Here is a 23,201-nt window from a genome sequence, read left to right on the forward strand (position 1 = left end):
CCATGTTCTTGGATTGGAAGAATCAATATGTGAAAATGACTATACTACCCAAAGCAATCTACAGAATCAATGCAATCCCTATCAAATTACCAATGGCACTTTTCACAGAACTAGAACAAGAAATTTTACAATTTGTATGGAAACACAAAAGACCCCGAAGAGCCAAAACAATCTTGAGAAAGAAAAACGGAGCTGGAGGAATCATGCTCCCCGACTGCAGACTATACTATAAAGCTACAGTAATCAAGACAGTATGGTACTGGCACAAAAACAGAAATATAGATCAATGGAACAGGAAAGAAAGCCCAGAGGTAAACCCACGCACATATGGTCACCTTATCTTTGACAAAGGAGGCAAGAATATACAGTGGAGAAAAGACAGCATCTTCAATAAGTGGTGCTGGGAAAACTGGACAGCTACATATAAAAGAATGAAATTAGAACACTTCCTAACACCATACAAAAAAACGGCCTAAATATAAGGCCAGACACTATAAAACTCCTAGAGGAAAACATAAGCAGAACACTCTATGACATAAATCACAGCAAGATCCCATTTGACCCACTTCCTAGAGAAATGGAAATTAAAATATTTTATTTTTCCTAGAGAAATAAAATAAACAACTAGGACCTAATGAAACTTAAAAGCTTTTGCACAGCAAAGGAGACTATAAACAAGACAAAAAGACAATCCAAAGAATGGGTGAAAATATTTTCAAACGAAGCAACTGACAAAGGAACTCCAAAATACACAAGCAGCTCATGCAGCTCAAAATCGAAAAAACAAACAACCCAATACAAAAATGGGCAGAAGACCTAAACAGACATTTCTCCAAAGAAGAAAGATTGCTGACAAACACATGAAAAGATGCTCAACATCACTAATCATTAGAGAACTGCAAATCAAAACCACAATGAGGGGGCTTCCCTGGTGGTGCAGTGGTTGAGAGTCCGCCTGCCGATGCAGGGGACACGGGTTCATGCCCCGGTCCGGGAAGATCCCACATGCCGCGGAGTGGCTAGGTCCATGAGCCATGGCCACTAAGCCTGCGCGTCTGGAGCGCGCCTGGAGCCTGTGCTCCACAACGGGAGAGGCCACAACAGTGAGAGGCCCGTGTACCACAAAAAAATCCCCCCAAAAACAAAAAAACCACAACGAGGTATCACCTCACACTGGTCAGAAAGGCAATTATCAAAATCTACAAACAATAAATGCTGGAGAGGATGGGGTTAAAAGGGAACCCTCTTGCACTGTTGGTGGGAATGTAAATTGATACAGCTACTATGGAGAACAGTATGGGGGTTCATTAAAAAACTAAAAATAGAACTACCATATGAACCAGCAACCCCACTACTGCACATATACCCTGAGAAAATCATAATTCAAAAAGAGGTGGCATAGGGAGATCAGCTAGGTGGTTTGTGACCACCTAGAGAGGTGGGATAGGGAGGGTGGGAGGGAGGGAGACACAAGAGGGAAGAGATATGGGAACATATGTATATGTATAACTGATTCACTTTGTTGTAAAGCAGAAACTAACACACCACTGTAAAGCAATTATACTCCAATAAAGATGTTTAAAAAACAAAAAGAAGAGTCATGTATCACAATGTTCACTGCAGCACTATCTACAATAGCCAGGACATGGAAGCAACCTAAATGTCCATCAACAGATGCATGGATAAAGAAGATGTGGCACATATATACAAAGGAATATTACTCAGCCATATAAAGGAGTGAAATTGAGTTATTTATACTGAAGTGGATGGACCTAGAGTCCGTCATATAGAGTGAAGCAAGTCAGAAAGAGAAAAACAAATGCCGTATGCTAACGCATATATATGGAATCTAAAAAAATGGTATTCATGAACCTAGTGGCAGGGCAGGAATATGGATGCAGACATGGAGAATGGACTTGAGGACATGCAGGGAGAAGGGGAAGCTGGGACGAAGTGAGAGAAGAGCATGGACATATATACACTACCAAATGTAAAATGGATGGCTAGTAGGAAGCTGCTGTATAGCACAGGGAGATCAGCTCAGTGCTTTGTGACGACATAGAGGGGTGGGATAGGGAGGTTGGGAGGGAGGCTTAAGAGGGAGGGCAGGGCTTCCCTGGTGGCGCAGTGGTTGCGCGTCCGCCTGCCGATGGCCATTATACTCCAATAAAGATGTAAAAAAAAAAAAAAAAAGTGCCTGATAAAACCCTAGAAAAGAACTAGAGTTCTGAATGATGCTTATGGAGAGCTCTGGAAACTACTGGATCATTACCAGTTGCTAGACTCCTAGGCACTTCTTTCCTGGGACGTGAGGCATTTAACACTCAAAATAGGCTCTGATTTCTCCACACCCTCTCCAGCATTTACTGTTTCTAGATTTTTTTCATGATGGGCATTCTGACTGGTGTGAGATGATATCTCATTGTAGTTTCGATTTGCATTTCTCTAATGATTAATGATGTTGAGCATTCTTTCATGTGTTTGTTGGCAATTTGTATATCTTCTTTGGGGAAATGTCTATTTAGGTCTTCTGCCCATTTTTGGATTGGGTTGTTTGGTTTTTTGTTATTGAGCTGCATGAGGTGCTTGTAAATTTTGGTAATTAATCCTTTGTCAGTTGCTTCATTTGCAAATATTTTCTCCCATTCTGAGGGTTGTCTTTTGGTCTTGTTTATGGTATCCTTTGCTGTGCAAAAGCTTTTAAGTTTCATTAGGTCCCATTTGTTTATTTTTGTTTTTATTTCCATTTCTCTAGGAGATGGGTCAAAAAGGATCTTGCTGTGATTTATGTCATAGAGTGTTCTGCCTTTTTCTTCACTGTATATTCTTGCCTCCTTTATCAAAGATAAGGTGACCGTATGTGTGTGGGCTTATCTCTGGGCTTTCTATCTTGGTCCATTGATCTATATTTCTGTTTTTGTGCCAGTACCATACTGTCTTGATTACTGTAGCTTTGTAGTATAGACACTCTTGCACTGTTGGTGGGACTCCAGCTCCAGTTTTCGTGCTCAAGATTGCTTTGGCTATTCGGAGCAATCCCACTACTGGGCATTTAACCTGAGAAAACCATAATTCAAAAAGAGTCATGTACCAAAATGTTCATTGCAGCTCTATTTACAATAGCCAGGATGTGGAAGCAACCTAAGTGTCCATCAACAGATGAATGGATAAAGAAGATGTGGCACATATGTACAATGGAATATTACTCAGCCATAAAAAGAAACGAAATTGAGTTATTTGTAGTGAGATGGACCTGGAGTCTGTCACACAGAGTGAAGTAAGTCAGGAGAAAAACAAATACCGTATGCTAACACATATACATGGGATCTAAGAAAAAAATAATGTGTCATGAAGAGACTAGCGGTAGGACGGGAATAAAACACAGACCTACTAGAGCATGGACTTGAGGATATGGGGAGGGGGAAGGGTAGGCTGTGACAAGGTGAGAGAGTGGCATGGACATATATACATTACTAAACGAAGGGTGGATAGCTAGTGGGAAGCAGCCGTATAGCACAGGGAGATCAGCTAGGTGGTTTGTGGCCACCTAGAGGGGTGGGATAGGGAGGGTGGGAGGGAGGGAGACGCAAGAGGAAAGAGATATGGGAACACATGTATATGTATAACTGATTCACTTTGTTGTAAAGCAGAAACTAACACACCATTGTAAAGCAATTATACTCCAATAAAGATGTTAAAAAAAAAAAATAGGCTCTGAGGTTAAAACAGCTAAGGTCAGGCCCAGCCAAGTCCTCCATGACTCATCTACCAAAAAGCTTGGCTTTGGGGTTTCAATCTCCCTGCTCCCAGTTCCTGAATCGCATTCCTCATACGGGAGACCGCAGCCTGAGGCCCCACCTCTATAACTGGCCCAGCATCCAGATCCTCTGGCTCTTTACACTTCCAGGTTATGCTCCTTGCTTCTCTCCTCCTCTCTGCTTTACCTCTCCTAGAAATGAAGCCCAGGGGCAGACACCCCAAAATAGTGGCAGACTTCTGCTGTGGTACTCACCTCCCTGGTCCCCCTGTCTCTATTTAGACTGCCTGTCTGGGCTCCAGTTATTTCCTGTTTATCTCTGAGGCCCACAGATTGCCTGAACTACCATCTGCTTGCTGCCACACCCTTTAGATATGAACATGTCCTCCCTGTCAGACTGAAATTATTTGTGATACAACAGTTAAGATAGTGATCATTTTGCAAAATCGCATATACAAATATCAAATCATTATGTTGTACATGTGAAGCTAATATTATATGCCCATTATATCTCAGTTTTTAAGAAAATACAGATAAATGAAAAAAAAAACCTAAGGAAACAAAAAAAAAGATGCAGGGCATTGGAGATAGAGAACTTTGGAGTCAAATCTAGATTTGCTACTTCTGAGTAACCTTGAGTTAGTGATTTAACCTCTGAGTTTCAGTTCTTGCATTTCAAAATGGGGGCAACAGCAGTTCCTTACAGACTAGTATAAACCAATGTACATACAGTACATAATATTGTGCCTGACACAGAATTAGCAAAAATGAATGAAATGAATGAATGAATGATTTAAAAAATAGTAACAACAGAAGCATGTGGTTGTCCTAAATTTGTCCCCTAAGCATAATGGGTGGTTCTATTTCAGGTTTTGGCCCCTCACTGTCTTCTCCCCAGACTCACCGTATCACCCCTGCCTGACCACATCCTAAGAGTCAGCACTACGAACCTCTTGTTAGAGCACAGCGTCACTGTTACAGCCACAGAAGTTAGTGAAGTAGTTCTGATTGCAGTGAAATAAAAACACACAATCTTCCATCAGGGACTTTAAAAAGGTCTTTTTAAAACTGGTCCTCATACTTGGTTAAAAAAAAAAAGGAAAAACATATCTTTTGGTTTTGAGCCCCATGAGCAGGGGTTTGGGTCCTGTTCACCTTTGTGTCTAAAATGGATATTTGTCTATTTGTTTCTCCAGTACCTGAAAAATAGTACGCAGTGCCTGACAAACATCATATATGTAATTTTTAACCTGTCATGAAAGAAAATGTTAGAACAAACTTCGGGTGAATATAATCAAGGCCACATACTCAACATGCTAATGGCATTAAGGGTCCCACACTAAATTCTGCCAGAAAATAACAAAAGAAACCAATATTAGTAAAGGGCAGAGAACAGGAGAACTAAATTCCTCCAGAAATAGAGAAACGTTTCTAGAGTCTGTGGCTGCATAACTGTCTTTGCTGGAGGAGAGGAAGACTGGTTGAATTAGGTGGGAGCTGGCAGCAGGAGTAGCAGTAAAGAATGGGAATTAGGGGCATCTAGTGGCAAACTCAAAAGGTATATAATCCTCACCCAGAGAACTCTCTGGAAAATTAACTGAGTGTGTACTTGCCTGAAGAGCACTCTGCTTGGAGATCAGGACAAAATGGCTACCATCAGAAAAGCTAAGTAAGCTGTATAGTGGGGATCAGAAGATCTGATCCTGATTGCAGCACATCCCTGATTACAGAGTCTTGGGCTGTGTGTCTCACCTCATCTCTCCAGACCGTCCCAGAAGATTTGTAAGTTTCCATCTGGGAAAACATTAGGAGTTCTTGGAAGGGAAAGAAGGAAGAGGATTACTCGTTGGAATAAACAGTGTTGAGTGAGTTCCAGAAAGCAGGGTTCTCAAACTCGTGGACAACAAACTGCAGAAGAAGACAACTTCAAAAAACCAACTAGAAGCAACATGCAGAAAAGTAAGATGAAGGGGACCTCCTCAGGAAAAAAGACAGCTGGTCCCCAGCAGAAATCTGGCATCAGCACTCCCAGGTGGATGGCGGGGATCGCTCTGCAGAGAACCCCCTTCAGGGTCCGTGAGGAAGACAAGAAAGGACAGAGGACCCCTGGGGACAGAGGTGGTGGCAGCACCAGTGAAGCACCTCAGCCACCTCAGAAGAAAAGGGCCCGGGCAGACCCCACTGTTCAAAGTGAGGAGCCATTTAAGAATAGAATGGAAGTTAAAGCGAGGATTCCAGAAGAATTAAAACCATGGCTTGTTGAGGACTGGGACTTAGTTACCAGGCAGAAGCAGCTGTTTCAACTCCCTGCTGAGAAAAATGTAGATGCCATTCTGGAAGAGTATGCAAATTGTAAGAAATCACAGGGAAATGTTGATAATAAGGAGTATGCAGTTAATGAAGTTGTGGCAGGAACAAAAGAGTATTTCAGTGTGATGCTGGGCACTCAGCTATTCCACAAATTTGAGAGGCCCCAGTATGCTGAAATCCTCTTGACTCACCCTGATGTGCCAATATCCCAGGTTTATGGGGCACCACACCTATTGAGATTATTTATAAGAACTGGAGCAGTGTTGGCATACCCACCCCTTGATGAGAAGAGCCTTGCGTTATTGTCGGGCTATCTGCATGATTTCCTAAAATATCTGGCAAAGAATGCGGCGTCTCTGTTTGCTGCCAGTGATTATAAAGTGGCTTCTGCTGAGTACCACCGCAAAGCCCTGTGAGGGTCTACTGTCCACTCACTGTTAAGTCTGGTATCTGTAAACACTCTTTTTGTTCTTAGTCTTCTTCTTATGTAATTGATGCCCTTTAAAACTGTTAATGTATAACAAGGTTTATGTTTCAGTTTGTTTTCTGTTTTGTTCTAAACAAAATAAAAGGAGTGAAAGCTCCTGTTCTCATTTCAAAGTTGCTACTAGTGTATGCAGTAATTAAGACAAAGAAGAAATATTCACTAGAACATTTTATTGCCTAGTTGACAACATCGCTTGAATGCTGGTGGTTCTATCCCTTTGACACTACACAATTTTCTAATATGTGTTAATGCTACATGAAAACATGCCCTGATTCCTCGTGCCAAAGGTTCAACTTAATGTATACACCTGAAAACCCATGCATCTGTGCTCTTTTATCATGGTGCTTGAAGTAAAACAGCCCATCCTCTGTAAGTCTATGTTGTTTCTTAGGCATTCTATCTCTGCTCAAATTGTTGAAGGATGGTGGGTTTTTTTTCATGGTTTTTGTATTTGAGTCTAATGCACATGATAGAGGCAATGCATTATTGTATATAGCATGGTTTTCCGGAGAAGTTGATATTTTAGGAATTGTATTTCAGATCTTAAATAAACTTTGTTTCTAAATTTCAAAGCAAGTAAAAAAGAATGGAAATTAGAAAAGAGGCATATAAAAGACATATTAGTTTATAGGATTTCATACAAGATATAAAAGATTTCAAAGATACAGCTTGTGCTATTTCTTATACTGTGTGATAGATATATGAGCATTTGTGTTGTGGTTGTTAATATTATTCTTTAAACTGTATCTGTGTATTACATACACTTGCATGTATGATATATGACAAAAGAGAGAAAAGACAAGGAGGAAAAAGAGAAAAAAAAGTCGATGCTCTCAGGTATAAACTGGCTCTGAATTTGAGATTTGCTAAGTGAAAAGGATCAACATGTTTACTTTTAAGGCATTCTTTCTTCTCCAATATCTACATGCCTCTTTGACACTTTCTTTTCTCAAGGACAGAGACTAACTCCTTTCCAAAAACAGTCCTAAATAGACTAGGAAACTAACCTAAGACAGAGGCCCACTTTATAGAGAAAGTGATGCAGGCTGGAGTAGTGCATTATGTTACTCAATGGCCTGAATATTTCTGCTTTCTCTGTGAAAATTCCCACGAGAAGCAAAGCAAAGACTCAAGGGCATCTTGTGACAGAAAATGTTGGTCAAAAAAAGGACCTCAAATATTGATCCAGTGATTCACAGACTTCTGGGTATCACAGATCAGTTAAATTTCTTTTTTCATAATTATCTATTGTAAATTAAAGTAAAAAGTACAATATAAATCTGAGACAAAAAAAATCCCCCACTATCTTTAGGAAGCTTATCATTTTATCACTTATCTGTATATAGAGTTTCCTATATTGGCAGTAATATCATAAATACAATTTTGTGTTCCATTTGTTTAACGTTATACCGTAAGAGTATTTTTGATTTTTCTTGTTTCTTTTTTTTTTCCCCCATCTTCCTAAAATGACCAGTATAAACAGTAACCTTAAAAAAATTTAACTGGGAAAAAATAGGAAAACTAATGTAGGGTTGCCAATTTTGTCCTATAAAGACATTGGTAAAAATTATAATCCACTTTCATAATTGTTTCATAATATGAAATATAATAAGTTGTAATTTTGCACTATTTTTATTACTAAATGGTTCTTATTTTTTCTCATTTTGCCTTAGAATGGCCAAAAGTCTCATCTGAACCAGGTACTAGCATTTAAGAACCACTCATGAAGACCAGTGGTCCTCAAACAGCATTCTTTTTTTTTTTTCCATACCACTTTTAATTTTACTAATTTTTTCTTTTAGTTAAAATTTACATAAATTGAAATCACAAATCTTAGCTGCACTATTTTGACAACTGGACATGCCTTGGTAAAACACACCCCTTTCACGATATGGAATATTTCCACCTCCCCAGAAAACTACCCCCAGACTCTCCTCCTCTTCCAAGAGACAACCACAGTTCTGCGTTTTATTTAACCTTAGCTCAAACAGCATTCTAAGGAACTCTTGGAAGCCTCTGGGGTTGCCTGAACAGCACAATAAGGAAAAAGCAGGCCCAGTAAGTCAGAATCCTCTATTCCCTCTTCAATGCAGATACATTTCTCTTTCATGTATTTATTTATTTATTTAAATTGAAGTGTAGTTGATTTACAACGCTGTGTTAGTTTCGGGTATACAGCACAGTGATTCAGATATATATGTATATATGTTCTCTTTCAGATTCTTTTCCCTTAGAGGTTATTACAAGATATTGAGTAGATTTCCCTGTGCTATACAGTAGGTCCTTGTTGGTTATCTGTTTTATATATAGTAGTGTGTATTTTAATCCCAACCTCCTAATTTGTCCCTCTCACTGCCCTACCCAGTGCTCTTTCATTTCTTTTTACATTGGGTTACAGACATTTTTTTTTTTTCTTTTTCTAAGAATATAGGTAGTAAGGAAAAGGCAGGAGTCAAGAATTCTGATCAAGGACTCAGCAGAAGACTACGTGTGGCTTCATTTTCTTCACAGGTATACCAGGGGCACATGTGCAGGAGAGTAGGTGAAGTTGCGGTCAGCAAGTGGGTAGCAGAGGTTAAGGGGCCAAGAAATAAGTCTCAGTTAAAAGTCTAAAACACCGTACTAGCGCCTAGTTTGGGGGGAACAATGAAATAATAATAGATACTTAATCAGAATGCATATTCCTCTTGGAAAGAAATCTCACCTCCATGGAGCAGGGTCATACATTTCCCAATCTCTTCTTCTTGATGATCTCTAGCTAGAGCAGACTTGAAGCCATACAACACTGGAGGTCAGAGGGAGTTATTCCATGATGCATATGACAATGTATATCTTGAAGTCTAAGATGCCAATTGTAAAACATACCTCTGTATGTTTGAAAACAAGTTTATATATGTCCTTTTTCTTAGGGAAAAAGTCTCTTTAGGGAATATAGGCTCCAGAACATAGTCTTTAAGCTAGCTGCTTATTGCTTCTCCCAAAGAGAAGGGGTTGACAACAGATGAATGGGTTGACAACAAATTAATGGGAATATACCAGTGTTAATGAATCATTGGGATAGTGGGGAAGCTTCCCACTGAGAACACCAGTTCCTAAAGAGTTTTCCTAAACTTTATGCCATGCTACTGAAATATACAAGTCAGGACTGAATAACTTGCAGCTTATGAAAAGTGCACTTGGATTACTTCAATGGAGAAGGCAATTCTGTACTTCGATAAAAGTACAGATGCATGTGGGAAAGAGTAAGTCATTTCCTTGCCACAAAAAGGACTTCAGTTATAGCCTGAAATATCCTTCACTAGTGCCATTTCAGGAGGCAAGAACCATCTTTCATACTTCTAGTATCCATCTAAGCAATGTTTTTTTTCACTGAGACTCAGAAACAAGGTATGAGATGAAAAATCCCTCAGGAGATTAACATAAGTGCTCAACCTGAGGGTTCAGTATTTTTCCACTAGCCCATGAAGCAGAGGCTTACTCCCCATTAAAAAACCTGATCAAACAGGCTTAGGGTACCTGGCTAATAGGAAATCACTGGTAGGCACACATCAGCTTGCTGAATCTTCAGGTAAGCTAAATACCAACAGAATGATATTGAAGCAAATCCTTAAGGAATGCTAGTGGAATGCCTGAGGAGACTAAGGGATGGGGACTGAATTTCTCCTTCATAAGTATCATGTATTGTTACTGTTACCAACTGGATACAAAATGAGGCCTTATGTCAGAGACTGACCAAAAGGAGCACTGGGAGAAAGTTACAGAAAGATTCCCTAGCTCCATCACTGGATAGTTATTTGAACTTGGGAAAGTTTTTAGTTTCTCTGGCTCAACTTCCTTCCTCATTAGTTATGTTGACATTCTGTTTGTACCCATTTCATACAATTTTTGTAGGGATTAAATGAACTCATGAATGATAAGTTGCTTAGAATATTCATGGTATGGTACAGAATAAGCACTCAATAAGTACTAATGTTACTGTTAAAAAATATATGAAATATAAAAATATAATACAAACCTCATACTCAATGCAGGAATTGCCATTACAGGATTCCTGACAGATATTCATGCAGTTTCTTTCGGGTCCCCTTGAGTGGAAGGAGCTCACTCCTTCCTGAGACAATAGGGCAACTCTTAGCATCAAAACTTCTTATTTTTATCAAGCTTAGATTTACCCCATGTTATTTACCCTCTCACTTGTCCTAAATATAGCCCTTGGAGCCACAAATAATAAGTCTAATTGGGAAACCTTTCAGTATTTTAAAGACAGTTCTTTTGTACCTCCTGAGTTTACTAATATTACTTGAAGAAAACCTTGAAATAGGTTCTATGCTAAGTGCTTTACATAGTGACCTCATTTAATTCACAAAACAACCCTAATAATAAATTTATATAAATATAAATGGAAGTGTTTATAATATTTACCACGCTAAGTCTAGCACCTAATTTAGTTCTGAAGCATGACAGGAGCTCAAAAAAAAAGAGCAATAAGTTAATGAATGAATATGCTTTTTTATTTCACTTAAGAAAAATAAGGTTTACTGATGACAGGTACGCTGTCCAACATGAATAGGAAATGGTAGGGTTACGATCAACAAGAGCTCTGTTTGACCGTACAGCTCAAGCTCTCAAACACTGCTGCGCTATGTTCTGTAGACAACATCATAATCCCTATCCCCTTAGGGATCATCTGAACAGATTCTGGCTGTCTTTATTCATTTCCAGAGAGATAAACTTGAGATCTCTGTTGCACAGCCTTTCCAGGCCAAAGGCACTATGTCCATTAGTGTTATAGAGAATGTCTTCTAGCCCCTGAACTCAAAAGGCAAGAGTAGCTGCCAGTGGTCTTGTCATAGAGCCATGGAATGGCTCTTTGAAACTGTCATTTTCCATTGTCAAGAATTTCCTTGTCGCATTTAGCAAACATCATAAATGAAGAATGTTTTGTTGAAATATTGATTCAGGATAAGTAAGTCACTTCCTAATGTTTGGCATAGTGAGAAGTACAAATGCTGCCCTTCCTTTGGACAACGTCAGTGCAGTTGACGATATCACTAGCTAAGTATACCCCTTGACACTGAGTGTGACTAGCTCTTGATACATCAAACTGTACTTGACTTCTTAGGGTTAGCCCTATTTGGAGACAAAGCAATCATGGTCAAAACATGAGGGACAGCCCAGCTTCTGTACCATGGGATTCTTAAGATATCCACATGGGCCCCTATATTGGTGCTTGAGGATGCCAGTGATCTTCTTCTTTAGAAATCTGAATAAACAGCTTCCAAAAAAGAATAAGTATATTCACAATAGACATTCGGCTAGTTCACTCACTAGCTCCATTTGCACCACAAAATGTGGGGCTCTTAAGAAAGCCATTTTCGTTTCTTTTTATGGCTGAGTAATATTCCATTGTATATATGTGCCACATCTGAGTTATTTGTAGTGAGGTGGATGGACCTGGAGTCTGTCATACAGAGTGAAGTAAGTCAGAAGGAGAAAAACAAATACCGTATGCTAACACATATATATGGAATCTAAGAAAAAAAAATGTCATGAAGAGATTAGTGGTAGGACGGGAATAAAACACAGACCTACTAGAGCATGGACTTGAGGACATGGGGAGGGGGAAGGGTAAGCTGTGACGAAGTGAGAGAGTGGCAGGGACATATATGCACTACCAAATGTAAATTAGATAGCTAGTGGGAAGCTGCCGCATAGCACAGGGAGATCACCTCTGTGCTTTGTGACCATGAGAGGGGTGGGATAGGGAGGGTGGGAGGGAGGGAGACACAAGAGGGAAGAGATATGGGAACATATGTATATGTATAGTTGATTCACTTTGTTGTAAAGCAGAAACTAACACACCATTGTAAAGCAATTATACTCCAATAAAGATGTTAAAAAAAAAAAGAAAGCCATTTTCTACTGTAGAGCACGCATCACTGCTTAAGCCTTGTCAACAAATATCAATGAATGGATTCCTCTGCTTTGTGTCTAGTCTGGAACAGATCTGCAAGCTTCCAGTTGATGAGGACTTTGAGTAAAGGGCCGAGACAGCTGCTGCTGATAGCCATACTGATCACTTTATCAATGAACAAAAATGGCACTGTTGCAGAAAATGAGTAATGAACCCAGGAACCTGTCTCTTAAGACTTATTTCAGACATTTACTAGTTCTAATATCTTAGGCAAGTTATTAACTTATTTAAGACCCAGTTTCCTCTTCTATAAACTGGAGAGGATAGTAATACCCAACTCAGTCTTACATGTGAATCAAATAACATAATATATGTGAAAGCACTAGGAATTGTTTACGCACCATCCAAATGTAAAGTAGAATTAATTTGGGTCATATTATGTAATCATCATTTACAAGGAACTCTTTCCCATGATTCATTAAGTCTTTTAAATCTGTTCTAGGGTCCTGTTCTGGGAAGTGGCTATTTCTTAATAGAGATGACACATCTGGCCAGGATATAATGCAAACGTCAAATGGGCTAGGCTGATAAGAGCAGATCACCTCTGTTGATTCCACCTTACTGCTCTTGGCCACTTTCAGCATCATGGGAGCAACAGCCCCACTTGGTACTAGAACATTCATTTATCTTTAGAATCTCAACTAAGACCCTGTGTCCAGGAAATTCTGAGATTCTTCCATCTCAAAAATGAGCAAGTCTGTTTTGTTTTTGTTCTAAAGCATTTCTCTTTCTCCATCATGAAACCACTGAATCATATAATCTCAGTTTTGGAGTGGACCGTAAAATTCATCTAAACCAACTTCCTAACTATGTAAGAAAGCTTCCTGGGAGATCTCTGAGAAGTGAAAATCATCTGGCTTCTGATTTGATGCAAAAAAAAATCTTTTCAAAAGAAAAGAAAGAACAGAAAAACAGCACAAACCAGCCCATTCATGACCTGAGTCAATAGACTATTCTTACTTTATTTAGTAGAAATCAACATTGACTCAATTGTCGTCTATGACTGATAAAAGATTTTAAGAATTTAAAAATATATCACTTATTTGTCCATTCCATATTTATTGAATACTGAATATGGCCTGGCATCACTTACTAGACTAACCACTCACAGTGATGATCACCTTCCCAGTTCAGGGTCCTTCTACCTGTACGCCATTCTCAATCCAAAAGAGTATTCCCACCTTTGCTGAGTGGAACCTGAGTATTATTCTGATCCAAAGCCTTGAAGAGAACCCCATGTCAGCTGGCAGAGACTAAGAACTGAAGTAAAACTCAGATTTTTCCAAAAACAATTGATTTTCATTATAGAAAGTGGTCACTTCACAACATGTGGTACAGAATTGCTACTTTTATATAATCTCAGAGTTGGTATGAATTTTTCTACCTCAAAATCAAAAGGTCTTCCATATATCTTTTACTATGTAAAAGATGTAATTTAGGATAATTTATCTAGAATCAGAGATAAATCTGATATGCTACATAATTTTGGTATGAAGCTGAGTATTTACCCATTTAAGTGTCAAAGCTGCTCTATTAAAATAATTTCAGATTCAAACCATTATTAAAGGGAGTCAATATAGCATGCCGTCAAGCGTACTGGCTTCAGAGTCAGAATTCTGTTGGTTCCCAGCTTTGTCACTATGTGACTAGAGCAAATCACTTTAATTTTCTGGACCTCAGTCTCCCCATTTATACTGTAAGGACTGTTACAATGCCTACCTGTTTGAATTGCTGTGTGCTTAAATGCTAAAACTTTTGCAAAGGGCTAAACATAGCCCTTCGTACACAGTAAGAATTCTAGGATGTTTAGCTAGTATTATTATAAAATGTCACGTTTCCTTACTCATCAGGGGACGAAGAACATGATTTAAACTTTTCATTCAGAGTGAAAATTATTAATATATTTTAGACAATTCCTATATGTGGTAATAAAAACTTTCAACTAAGTGACACCCTTAATTCTCTTTGAGGTTAAGCCTTATAAGGAAAAGAGAATAGCGTAGAAGTTAAGAATACGTACTTTGAAGTCACAGCCTTTGGTTCAAGTAATAGGTTCATCAATTACTAGCTGTATGGTCTTAGAAATTTTACTTAACTTTCTGTTTGGGTCTCCCTTTCTGAGGAAAATATTGATAGTATCTACCCTCAGAGAATTGCAACAGTTAAAAAGTAAACCACCTTCAGGGTTCTCAAAGGGTTGCTGGCAATTAACCAGGAGTTTCATAAATGTCAGCTATTACCATTTTACTTTCCTAAGGAGCATGCAGGCTGTAAAAAGGGTGACTGAAGAGTGTTTGTGGGATAAATGGGGGAGCTGGTCTTGAGAAATAAACAGGATTTTTTTCTAAGCGAGCGGTGAGAGGCAGTGAGGTACATGACACAGGCATAAAAGTACATGACCCAGATTTGGATGCGGTGAGAATTTCACTGGACCTAAAGCAAACAGTATTTAGTGGAGGGTAGAGGCTGGAGGTTGGGTCCTGGTACTGAAGAATTCTCCTAGAGCTGTGAAGGTACCTGGGGTAGTGAATACCAATGTGTGTGATGTTAAGCCATTCAGCCTCCATCTTGCAGGCACTAATACAGCACCATAAGCAGGCAGTTTCTAAGCAGAACTGTGCTTCAGAAAAATCACTCTCCAGGCAAGAATGCCAGAAGTAGTAAGAATAATTATAGCAAATACATATAGTCCTTTCCTCATGCCTCATGCCACTTACTAGTCTAAGTTAAGCACTTTGTGTATAAACTCATTTAATATTCATAAAACTATATGAAGTAGGTACTTCTACCACACTTTGCAGATGGAAAAAGTCAGTCAAAGGGTGAAATAAGTTGCCCAAGGCTACAAAGATAAGATTTGAACTCAGAAATTCTAGCAGAAGTCCCTACTTTTATCCACTGCACCACACAGCCTCTGCTTAGCTATGAGGTGAACAGATCCTAAGAAATAAAAGGAGTAGAGGAGGGGGCAGCTCTCTGATGAACTATGAAGGATGGAGGATGGGTGGAGATAGGGGAGAGAGGAAAGGAGAAAAGTTAGGAGACATGTGGAAATTATAATAGGCATCTGCACAAGATTAGTGATCAGGAAGAGAAAGTGGGGCATGGGCGACTGCAGACAAATTTTAGTAACGGAACTGGAAAAGAGTTGGCAAACCCTCTGATAAGGATGATGAGAAATACTTACGATGTTGATGATGTTTATGGTTTGGAAAATTGGTTACATGGTAATGTTATTACTTCTCAGTCACAGTCTTCTATAAAACCGGGTGCAGAATTTGTTGTTCTCAATGTACCTCAACCCTTTGGACTCAATGTTACACTATATTTTTCAAGAAATTCTGTAATTCTTGTCTCTGCTAGAGTCTGTGGCTCTCCTTGGCCAGCATCATGTCTTACATAACTCCAGTATCCATCCTAATACCTAAAAAACTGTAGAGACACAACATGTGGAAGCAGAATAAATAAATGCTAGAAGCAGGTCAAGAGGAAGAAGATGAGTTTAATTTTGGATATCCGATGGGTTGAAGGTACTGCAGAATATTCAGGTAGAGGTGTTCAACAATCAATTAGAAATTCAGAATGGAAACCCTAGGGTAGTAAGAGATACTGATGAAGATTTTATGTCATCTGGATGTATAATTTAAGTCACAACTAAACATAATCCTTAACGTTTATCCCAAACTATTTGCAATACACTATACTAAGCACTAAACATGTATGACTGCTTTCATTATTCCTCACTACAAACGCACAAAGTTCACGTGATTATCCCGTTTACAAAGAACGGGGCTTTGAGCAGTTGTGTAATTCAGAGGTTCATTTCCTTCATATATTTCACAGGAGATAGACAGAGACCAGGTTTCTGTATTTAGAGTCTACTAGATTTAATTGAAAAAGCCAAATGTGTATAATCAAGAATAGCTCACAACAGTTAATATGTATTATTAAAAATATAAAAATATTTTTCTTATAAGAAACAGCCACCAGGAGAAGTAATTTTACATCAAAAGTTACCTGTAGGCAAAACCTATTCCAAAAATTAACATTTTTTGCTCCAAATTTAAATATATAAATGGCTTTTTTCCCCCTATATTTAAGTTTTATAAACTTCATTTGAAAGGTGTTTCAGGGGATTTAATGTGTCATACATTTGCTCTAAAGAATAGTATTCTGTTGATGTATAGAATTTTCAGATCTATTATGTTCTTTTTTACATAGCATAAGCTGTGCCAGAGAATCATAAAATATCCCATCCACACATCCATTGCTTAAATTATCTCACCAGGAAGCCCCCCCAGGTGGCCTACCTAGCCACACTGAGTACTTCTACTGGCTAGAAACTCACTCCCTGTTAGTTTGCACAACACGTTCCTGGACAATGCTGACAGAACAATGCCTTTTGTTCTATATATTTAAAACTGGCAAATGGTTTACATGTTTTGCTAAACCTAAAACAATTCTGTTGTTCTAGAAACCCCAAAGGAGGATTTGAAGAGTAAATTATATAGACTAAAACAGTCTAATAATTTCAAAGTGATCATCTTAAAGAACCCATTAGTACTATCAAAAGAAACAGAACAAAATTACAATTGATCTTAAGACATACATACCCTTCATTTGAATTATTTCCAAAATGTATTATTTATGAAGGAAAACAAGCAAAAAATATTTCTGGATGTTTAGATTTCCTCATTCACTATCAAACAGTGTTAAAAAAATAATAATCCAGAATAAAAGAAAGTTTACAAATTATTTTGACTCTTTTGAAAACAAAAATTAATAAAATAATGACTTAAAGGATATTGAGGGTGGTGAACTCTGAAAGATATTTTTCTTTACTGCATTACATCATTCACTAAGATATTCTTGGACAGCAGGCTTTCCCTTTAAAATTGTTGACAAGTAGGAATAAGTTTCTTAAATCATAATGGTGAAGTTTGATGCTAAGAAAACACACGCTTAATATCTGTCTTTGTTACCTCTCCATGAAGCAAGTAATAATAATTCTGAAGTTTTACAGTTGGGAAAGTAACGTGGCTCTGAAATCATTTATAGTGCATTCTACTCACAAGAGGCCGTTATTTCCCAGGAAAAGGATGCCTTGTGTTAGGCACCACTATAAATTTAATTGCTCTGAAGTAAAACAGAACTAAAGTAAATTATTTCTGAAACTTTTGGTATGGAATTTAACTCTTTAGGGTTTACTTTAGTCATAATTTATGGCTAATGGACCATTATTGAGCCTTTTCTACTAGAATTCTTTTTGCTTGCCAACAATGGGAATTAATAGCTCAAAGGGACTAAGACACATGCTTTTCTCTAACCAAGGCCAAGAAAGTAACCCCTATGTTTTGCTTGGTTCATGTGGATTCTTCACTAAAACCTGAAAGAATAAAGGAATACATGAGAAGACTGCGGCCTTAACTTCTGATAACCAGAAAGTGTACTTTTACCAGGAGCTGCGGATATTCCCTCAAGTATAACATCGAGAACTGCCCTGGATTAGGATTCTCTCTGACTGTCCCCTTCATTCCAAGTAGACTGGGCTGAAGCATCTAGGAAATGAATCCATATAAAGTTATGCATATTCTAATGGGTCAGTTTCTGTCCTTCCATTACTGTATTTGATCCCTAAGACCAGATCTGAAATATCTTATACCCCTATTTGATCACATGATCTTTTGAAATCAAAGAAGATGCCTTGATCACCTTTGAAACCCCTTCACATATCATTAATCAATCAAACAATCATTGAATTCCTAAATGCACAGTATTGTGTTAGGCTCTGGGGAAATAATAGTAAATGGAATAGATTTTGTCCCTGCTCTAAGTTTTTTTTTGTAATTGGGGAGACATGATATACCCAGTGCAGTACTTTAAATATAACAGCCACTCAGTAAATACTTCTTGAATAAACAGTAACTGGGTTTAGGCAGCATTTTTACTGTGTTATTCACTACTTGAAAATCTCCAATGGATACTCTGAGAATTCAAAGAAATGAGAAATGGTTACTGACTTCATGGAGCTTGCATTTGGGCTTGGGAGACAGGTATGTAGGGAGTATTTACAAAACCAAATAAATAATGCAAGAGTCCACAGGATAAATACAAAAGAACAGATGTTAAATACCACAGGTGATCAGAGTACGAAATAATGACTAGGCTGGACCACTGTGAGAATGCTTTTGAAGGACCTGGGCCTTACCCTGTAAATGTGACTGAAGACCTCCTAGCCAGCCTTCAGCTAGAGCCCCTTCTTTGATGGCTTCTTGGGTCACTCTCCTCTAGAAATATCTGTTGTCTCCATTTTTGATGCTACTGTTACATGTTACATATTTTTCTATGTTATTTGCCACACTGAAATGTAGTTGTCTGCTGGTAAGCAAAACTCCACCACTAGAGTATGGACCTTTTGAAGAATGAAATCGTTTCTTAATCATTTTCTTCCCCTGTGGCTGAAAAGAATCTAAACACACTCAGAGGTCATTAATAAGCTATTTAATAAGTTTTGAACTAATGTTGAAGGTTACCCTAGAAAACTCACCCTGAAGTCACCACAGCACATTACTGAACCCAGCTATGCATTCAACCTGCTGATAAAATCATTTCTCCCTCTGTCCATAATGGGTTCCTAAATGCTGGACTGGGGTAAAGGAATAAGCATTAGTTGCTAAAAGGACTGAGAGTTGGATGTTTTGATTTCCCCACAGTCAAGAAATTGATATCAGAGTCTGTGATAAGGTAAGGTCTCCAGAACTACAGTAGGACTAATAAAAAACAAGAGCTAATATTATTTCATTCTTACCATGTGTCAGGTACTATGCATACAAACACTTTTCATACATTATTTAATTTGTACAGCAATTCCAGGAGATATGCACTATTGTTACCCCTATTTTTAGATGAGGAAAATGAGGCTCAGAGAAGTGATTTATCCATAGTCGTGATACCAGCAAGTGAACCAGTCAGGGTTTTACTTAAGGGAGTCAGACTCCAGAACCTACACTCTTAACCAGCTGAGTCTGTGGACAAGCTTGAGATTGGGGAAAATTTACTGTAGCTGCATTTGGTGTATAACTCTACTACGAGTGTGAAACATTTCTGAAGCGTCATATATACTTACATGTAGCAACTACCAGCTTTTTGGTGGACTGTTACCTTTCTCAGGCTTTTTCTTCCTTCTCCAATACCTCAAAGGCTTTGGGCCCTCCTTTTAGGGGGGTCCTATATTGACATACAGGTTCTGAGGTTGTTCTATATTGACAACAGCCAAGATTTCCCCTTAGGAAAAGTGTAGTCGCCTCAGGATTAATGAATCATATGGGGTCAAGCAGGAAACACCACACTCAAAATGCTTACTTTGAGAAGAGCTGAATTAGGGGCCTGTTTACTAAGCTGCGGGCATAGTGTACAGAAATCACAGGGAGTATTCCAGTAACTTAGAGCCCATGACAGCAGAAGTACACCCTTGCCATCCCTAGGCCTGAAGGGGAAACAGGAGGAAACCCAGAAAGAGGAAGCCCTCTGTGGAGAACATGATGTGACAGAACCTGACACATTAAAGGAAAAGTAGTCTATGGAGACCCTATAGGGAGGGCACCTCCCTCCTTGATCTCCTGCCTGCATTCTCCATTGGATGAATTAACCAGGAGCTACAGGGCAAAGAGTCCTGTGATAAAGTCCGCAGCAGTTAGCGTCCCAGGGCACAGAGCAGGGTGAAGAAGGGAGAAGTGAACTGAAGGTATCAGGTACAGCCCCTGAGGCTGCATGGATTTTTCCACTCACCCTGGAAGTGGTTTTCAACTAAAGGCCATTTGGTTATAGAATTAGAGTACTGGAATTTTGAATTTCTAGAAGGGACTTCAGAGAAAAGCCAAAGGAATCCAGATAACAAATGCAGAAACCCTCCTCACAACATCGGTGACAGCTTCTACTTGGACACCTCTAGCAATGGAGAGCTCATCAACTTGACAACTGAAAGCTTTGAACGGTTGGAAAGTTCTTCCACGTGTTGAATCTCTATTTCTCCCTTTAGTTTCTACCCATGGGTTCTAGTTCTGTCTCGCAGTGCCCACATAGACCAAGTCTGTTTCTTCTTCTCAGTGACAGACTATCATAGATTTTAAATGACTTTCATGGTTCATACTCAGTCTTCTATTTTCCAGGTTAAACATTCTTGGAAAATATTCTCTTCATCTAAGCATGACATATGACAATTCTTACCAATTTGAGTCAAAAGATGGGTTAAGGACTGGCTGTGCCATGGGACCTTGGACAAGTCATTTCAGGTCTCTAAGTCAGAGTCCTCAAAAAGTGGCAAAAATGGAAACAGAAGTAACCCCACTTCATAAAGTGAGGACCATGTCATAATATACATGAGCGGAAACATGTGGTGGAAAGGGCACAGGCATGATGTGTCAAAGAGTGCTGGTCTTAAATCTAGTCTCACTTTATGATTATAAGCCAGTCACTTGTCATCTTAGAGTTGTTAACACATTTTTAAAATGAGAGTAGGGCTTCCCTGGTGGCGCAGTGGTCGAGAGTCCGCCTGTCGATGCAGGAGACACGGGTTCGTGCCCCGGTCCGGGAAGATCCCACATGCCGTGGAGCGGCTAGGCCCGTGAGCCATGGCCGCTGAGCCTGCGCGTCCGGAGCCTGTGCTCCGCAAGGGGAGAGTCCACAGCAGTCAACGGGAGAGGCCACAACAGTGAGAGGCCCGCGTACCGCAAAAAAAAAAAAAAAAAAAAAAAAATGAGAGTAATATCTAGACCCATGCATTATATTTGGGAGCTCAGGGCAAAAATTAAAATGGAAGCCCATGTACTGAAAATTTATAGCTAAGACACATTTAAATAAAATTATATCCTCCTACCTTGGCAAATAATAGCTTTATTGCAATATGATAACCCAGGTTGAAAGGTAAAATTCTCAGACTCCTTAGAATTCTTTCCTGGAATATGGTGGCATGGGAGAAATTGGCCCCGGGTCATCAGTCTCTCTCCTGGACTGCATGCAGTATCTCTCTTCTCTCCACTCCCAATCCTGCCATGCCTCATGAAGAGCCTCATGCACATGGACCTACACACCAAAGCCTGCATGTCCAAACTTCACTCAAACCCCAGCAAATGGTCATGCCTAGGTCACAACTTGGGGTGAAGGGTGTGCATCCCAGCAACACAGGCTGCCTTGGAGAATGGAGCCGAGGAAGACATTTACATAGGCCCTGTAAGCAGGATCAAGTCTGCTTGGGATGGGAATTCAGGAGTTCAGGGTTCCAGGTGCAGGGCATGTTTTTGACCTACAAGCTCCTAGCCCTATAGGGAGAGGCATGGCTGGAGAAACTTGGGGGTCAAGGGCAAAGAAGTCCCTTCTGCAAAGGGTTAAAGATGGTAGCAGTGATACTTAATTTTCAAAACTATTGTAAGAATTAGCATGGAAGGGAAGTACTTAGAACATATAAAAAGGTTAACAATATTAAAACATATAAATGTTGTTGTTGCTATTGTTCCTGTTGTTGTTATTAGAATATGCTTGGAACACCATTAGGTGCTACCAGAACACAGGTAGCATACAGGTAAAGCTGACTCCTTTGGACTCTGTAAGACCTTGTCATTAATTATAATATCAGGGAGAATCTACATTTATCATGGCTGTTAGTTTGAAGAAGCTCTTCTGGTCTTAAGTATTTTATTTTATTTATTTATTTTTTAAATGCCTGCCTTTGCAGTCATTATTTTCATAATATTTATTTATTTATTTTTAACATCTTTATTGGAGTATAAATGCTTTACAATGGTGTGTTATTTTCTGCTTTACAACAAAGTGAATCAGTTGTACATATACATATGTTCCCATATCTCTTCCCTCTTACGTCTCCCTCCCTCCCACCCTCCCTATCCCACCCCTCTAGGTGGTCACAAACAGACCAGCAGTATACGCGGTATCCCTGAGAAGTTTGAGTCTTGTATTCCTATTTCTACTTTCTGGCTGTAAGCTTTGTTTTCCTAAATGAAGCCTTCTCCCAGCTTGGCAAAAACTTCTAGCATGCTTTCACCATCTCAAATCACTAAGAGATGATTTAATAATCAAGATGAATTACGAAAATAATGCAAGTACAGGAGGCTTGGCTGATGCTGCTAGGTCACCTGTCTTGACTTTACCTCACTGCCCCTGGTCACCTCAAGCAAATGAAAATAGCACTTGACTCCTGTCCCTTTGCCTTTGCTTTCCATCTGTCTTCAGTGTATATCTCCCTTTCAGCACCGCCCTAGCCATGCCCCAGACAAAAGCAGCCCCATGACTATCTTTTGCCCAAAGAATTCTCAGATATTGTCACCTCACAGTTGCCTGGCACTGTGAAAATGCATTTTTATGACTATCAAGAAATCACAGAATCTCAGTGCTTGAAAAAGACCAAAGACCTTTAATTTTTCCATTCAGAGAGGAATCTGATTCCATATCTCTGAGAGATCATTATTCAACTTTTACTCCTGTCTGGATAGCCCTGAAGATGGGGAATTCAGGCCTCCCTAAGGCAGCCTGTGTCACTGTTAGGCATCTTGAAGATTCAGAAAATTGTTTGCTCACTATCTTTTAACCACTCATATGCCAGGCACTGGGCTAGGGGCCCAAGATGCAATGGTAAGTTCATCCTTGTCCTCAATGAACTC

The 23,201-nt window shown here is 39.2% G+C and overlaps 2 protein-coding genes across 2 annotated transcripts in view; one reads left to right on the forward strand and one right to left on the reverse strand.

Annotated features, from left to right (window-relative positions):
• Positions 1-23,201, reverse strand: part of LOC102986506 (sperm-associated acrosin inhibitor-like) — a 141,476-nt gene that overhangs the window by 93,078 nt on the left and 25,197 nt on the right. The window lies entirely within an intron of this gene.
• LOC102973874 (mortality factor 4-like protein 2) lies at positions 5,707-6,527 on the forward strand. Its single transcript, XM_024124027.2, has one exon. It carries the CDS (start codon positions 5,707-5,709, stop codon positions 6,481-6,483), a length of 777 nt encoding a protein of 258 aa, XP_023979795.1. The 3' UTR covers positions 6,484-6,527.

The sequence above is a fragment of the Physeter macrocephalus genome, chromosome 8 (genome assembly GCF_002837175.3).
Source record: "Physeter macrocephalus isolate SW-GA chromosome 8, ASM283717v5, whole genome shotgun sequence".
Classification (NCBI taxonomy): Eukaryota; Metazoa; Chordata; class Mammalia; order Artiodactyla; family Physeteridae; genus Physeter; species Physeter macrocephalus.

What these genes read in the sequence shown, in the direction of transcription:
- LOC102973874 (XM_024124027.2), top strand. Translation starts at nt 5,707, where the DNA reads ATGCAGAAAAGTAAGATGAAGGGGACCTCCTCAGGAAAAAAGACAGCT.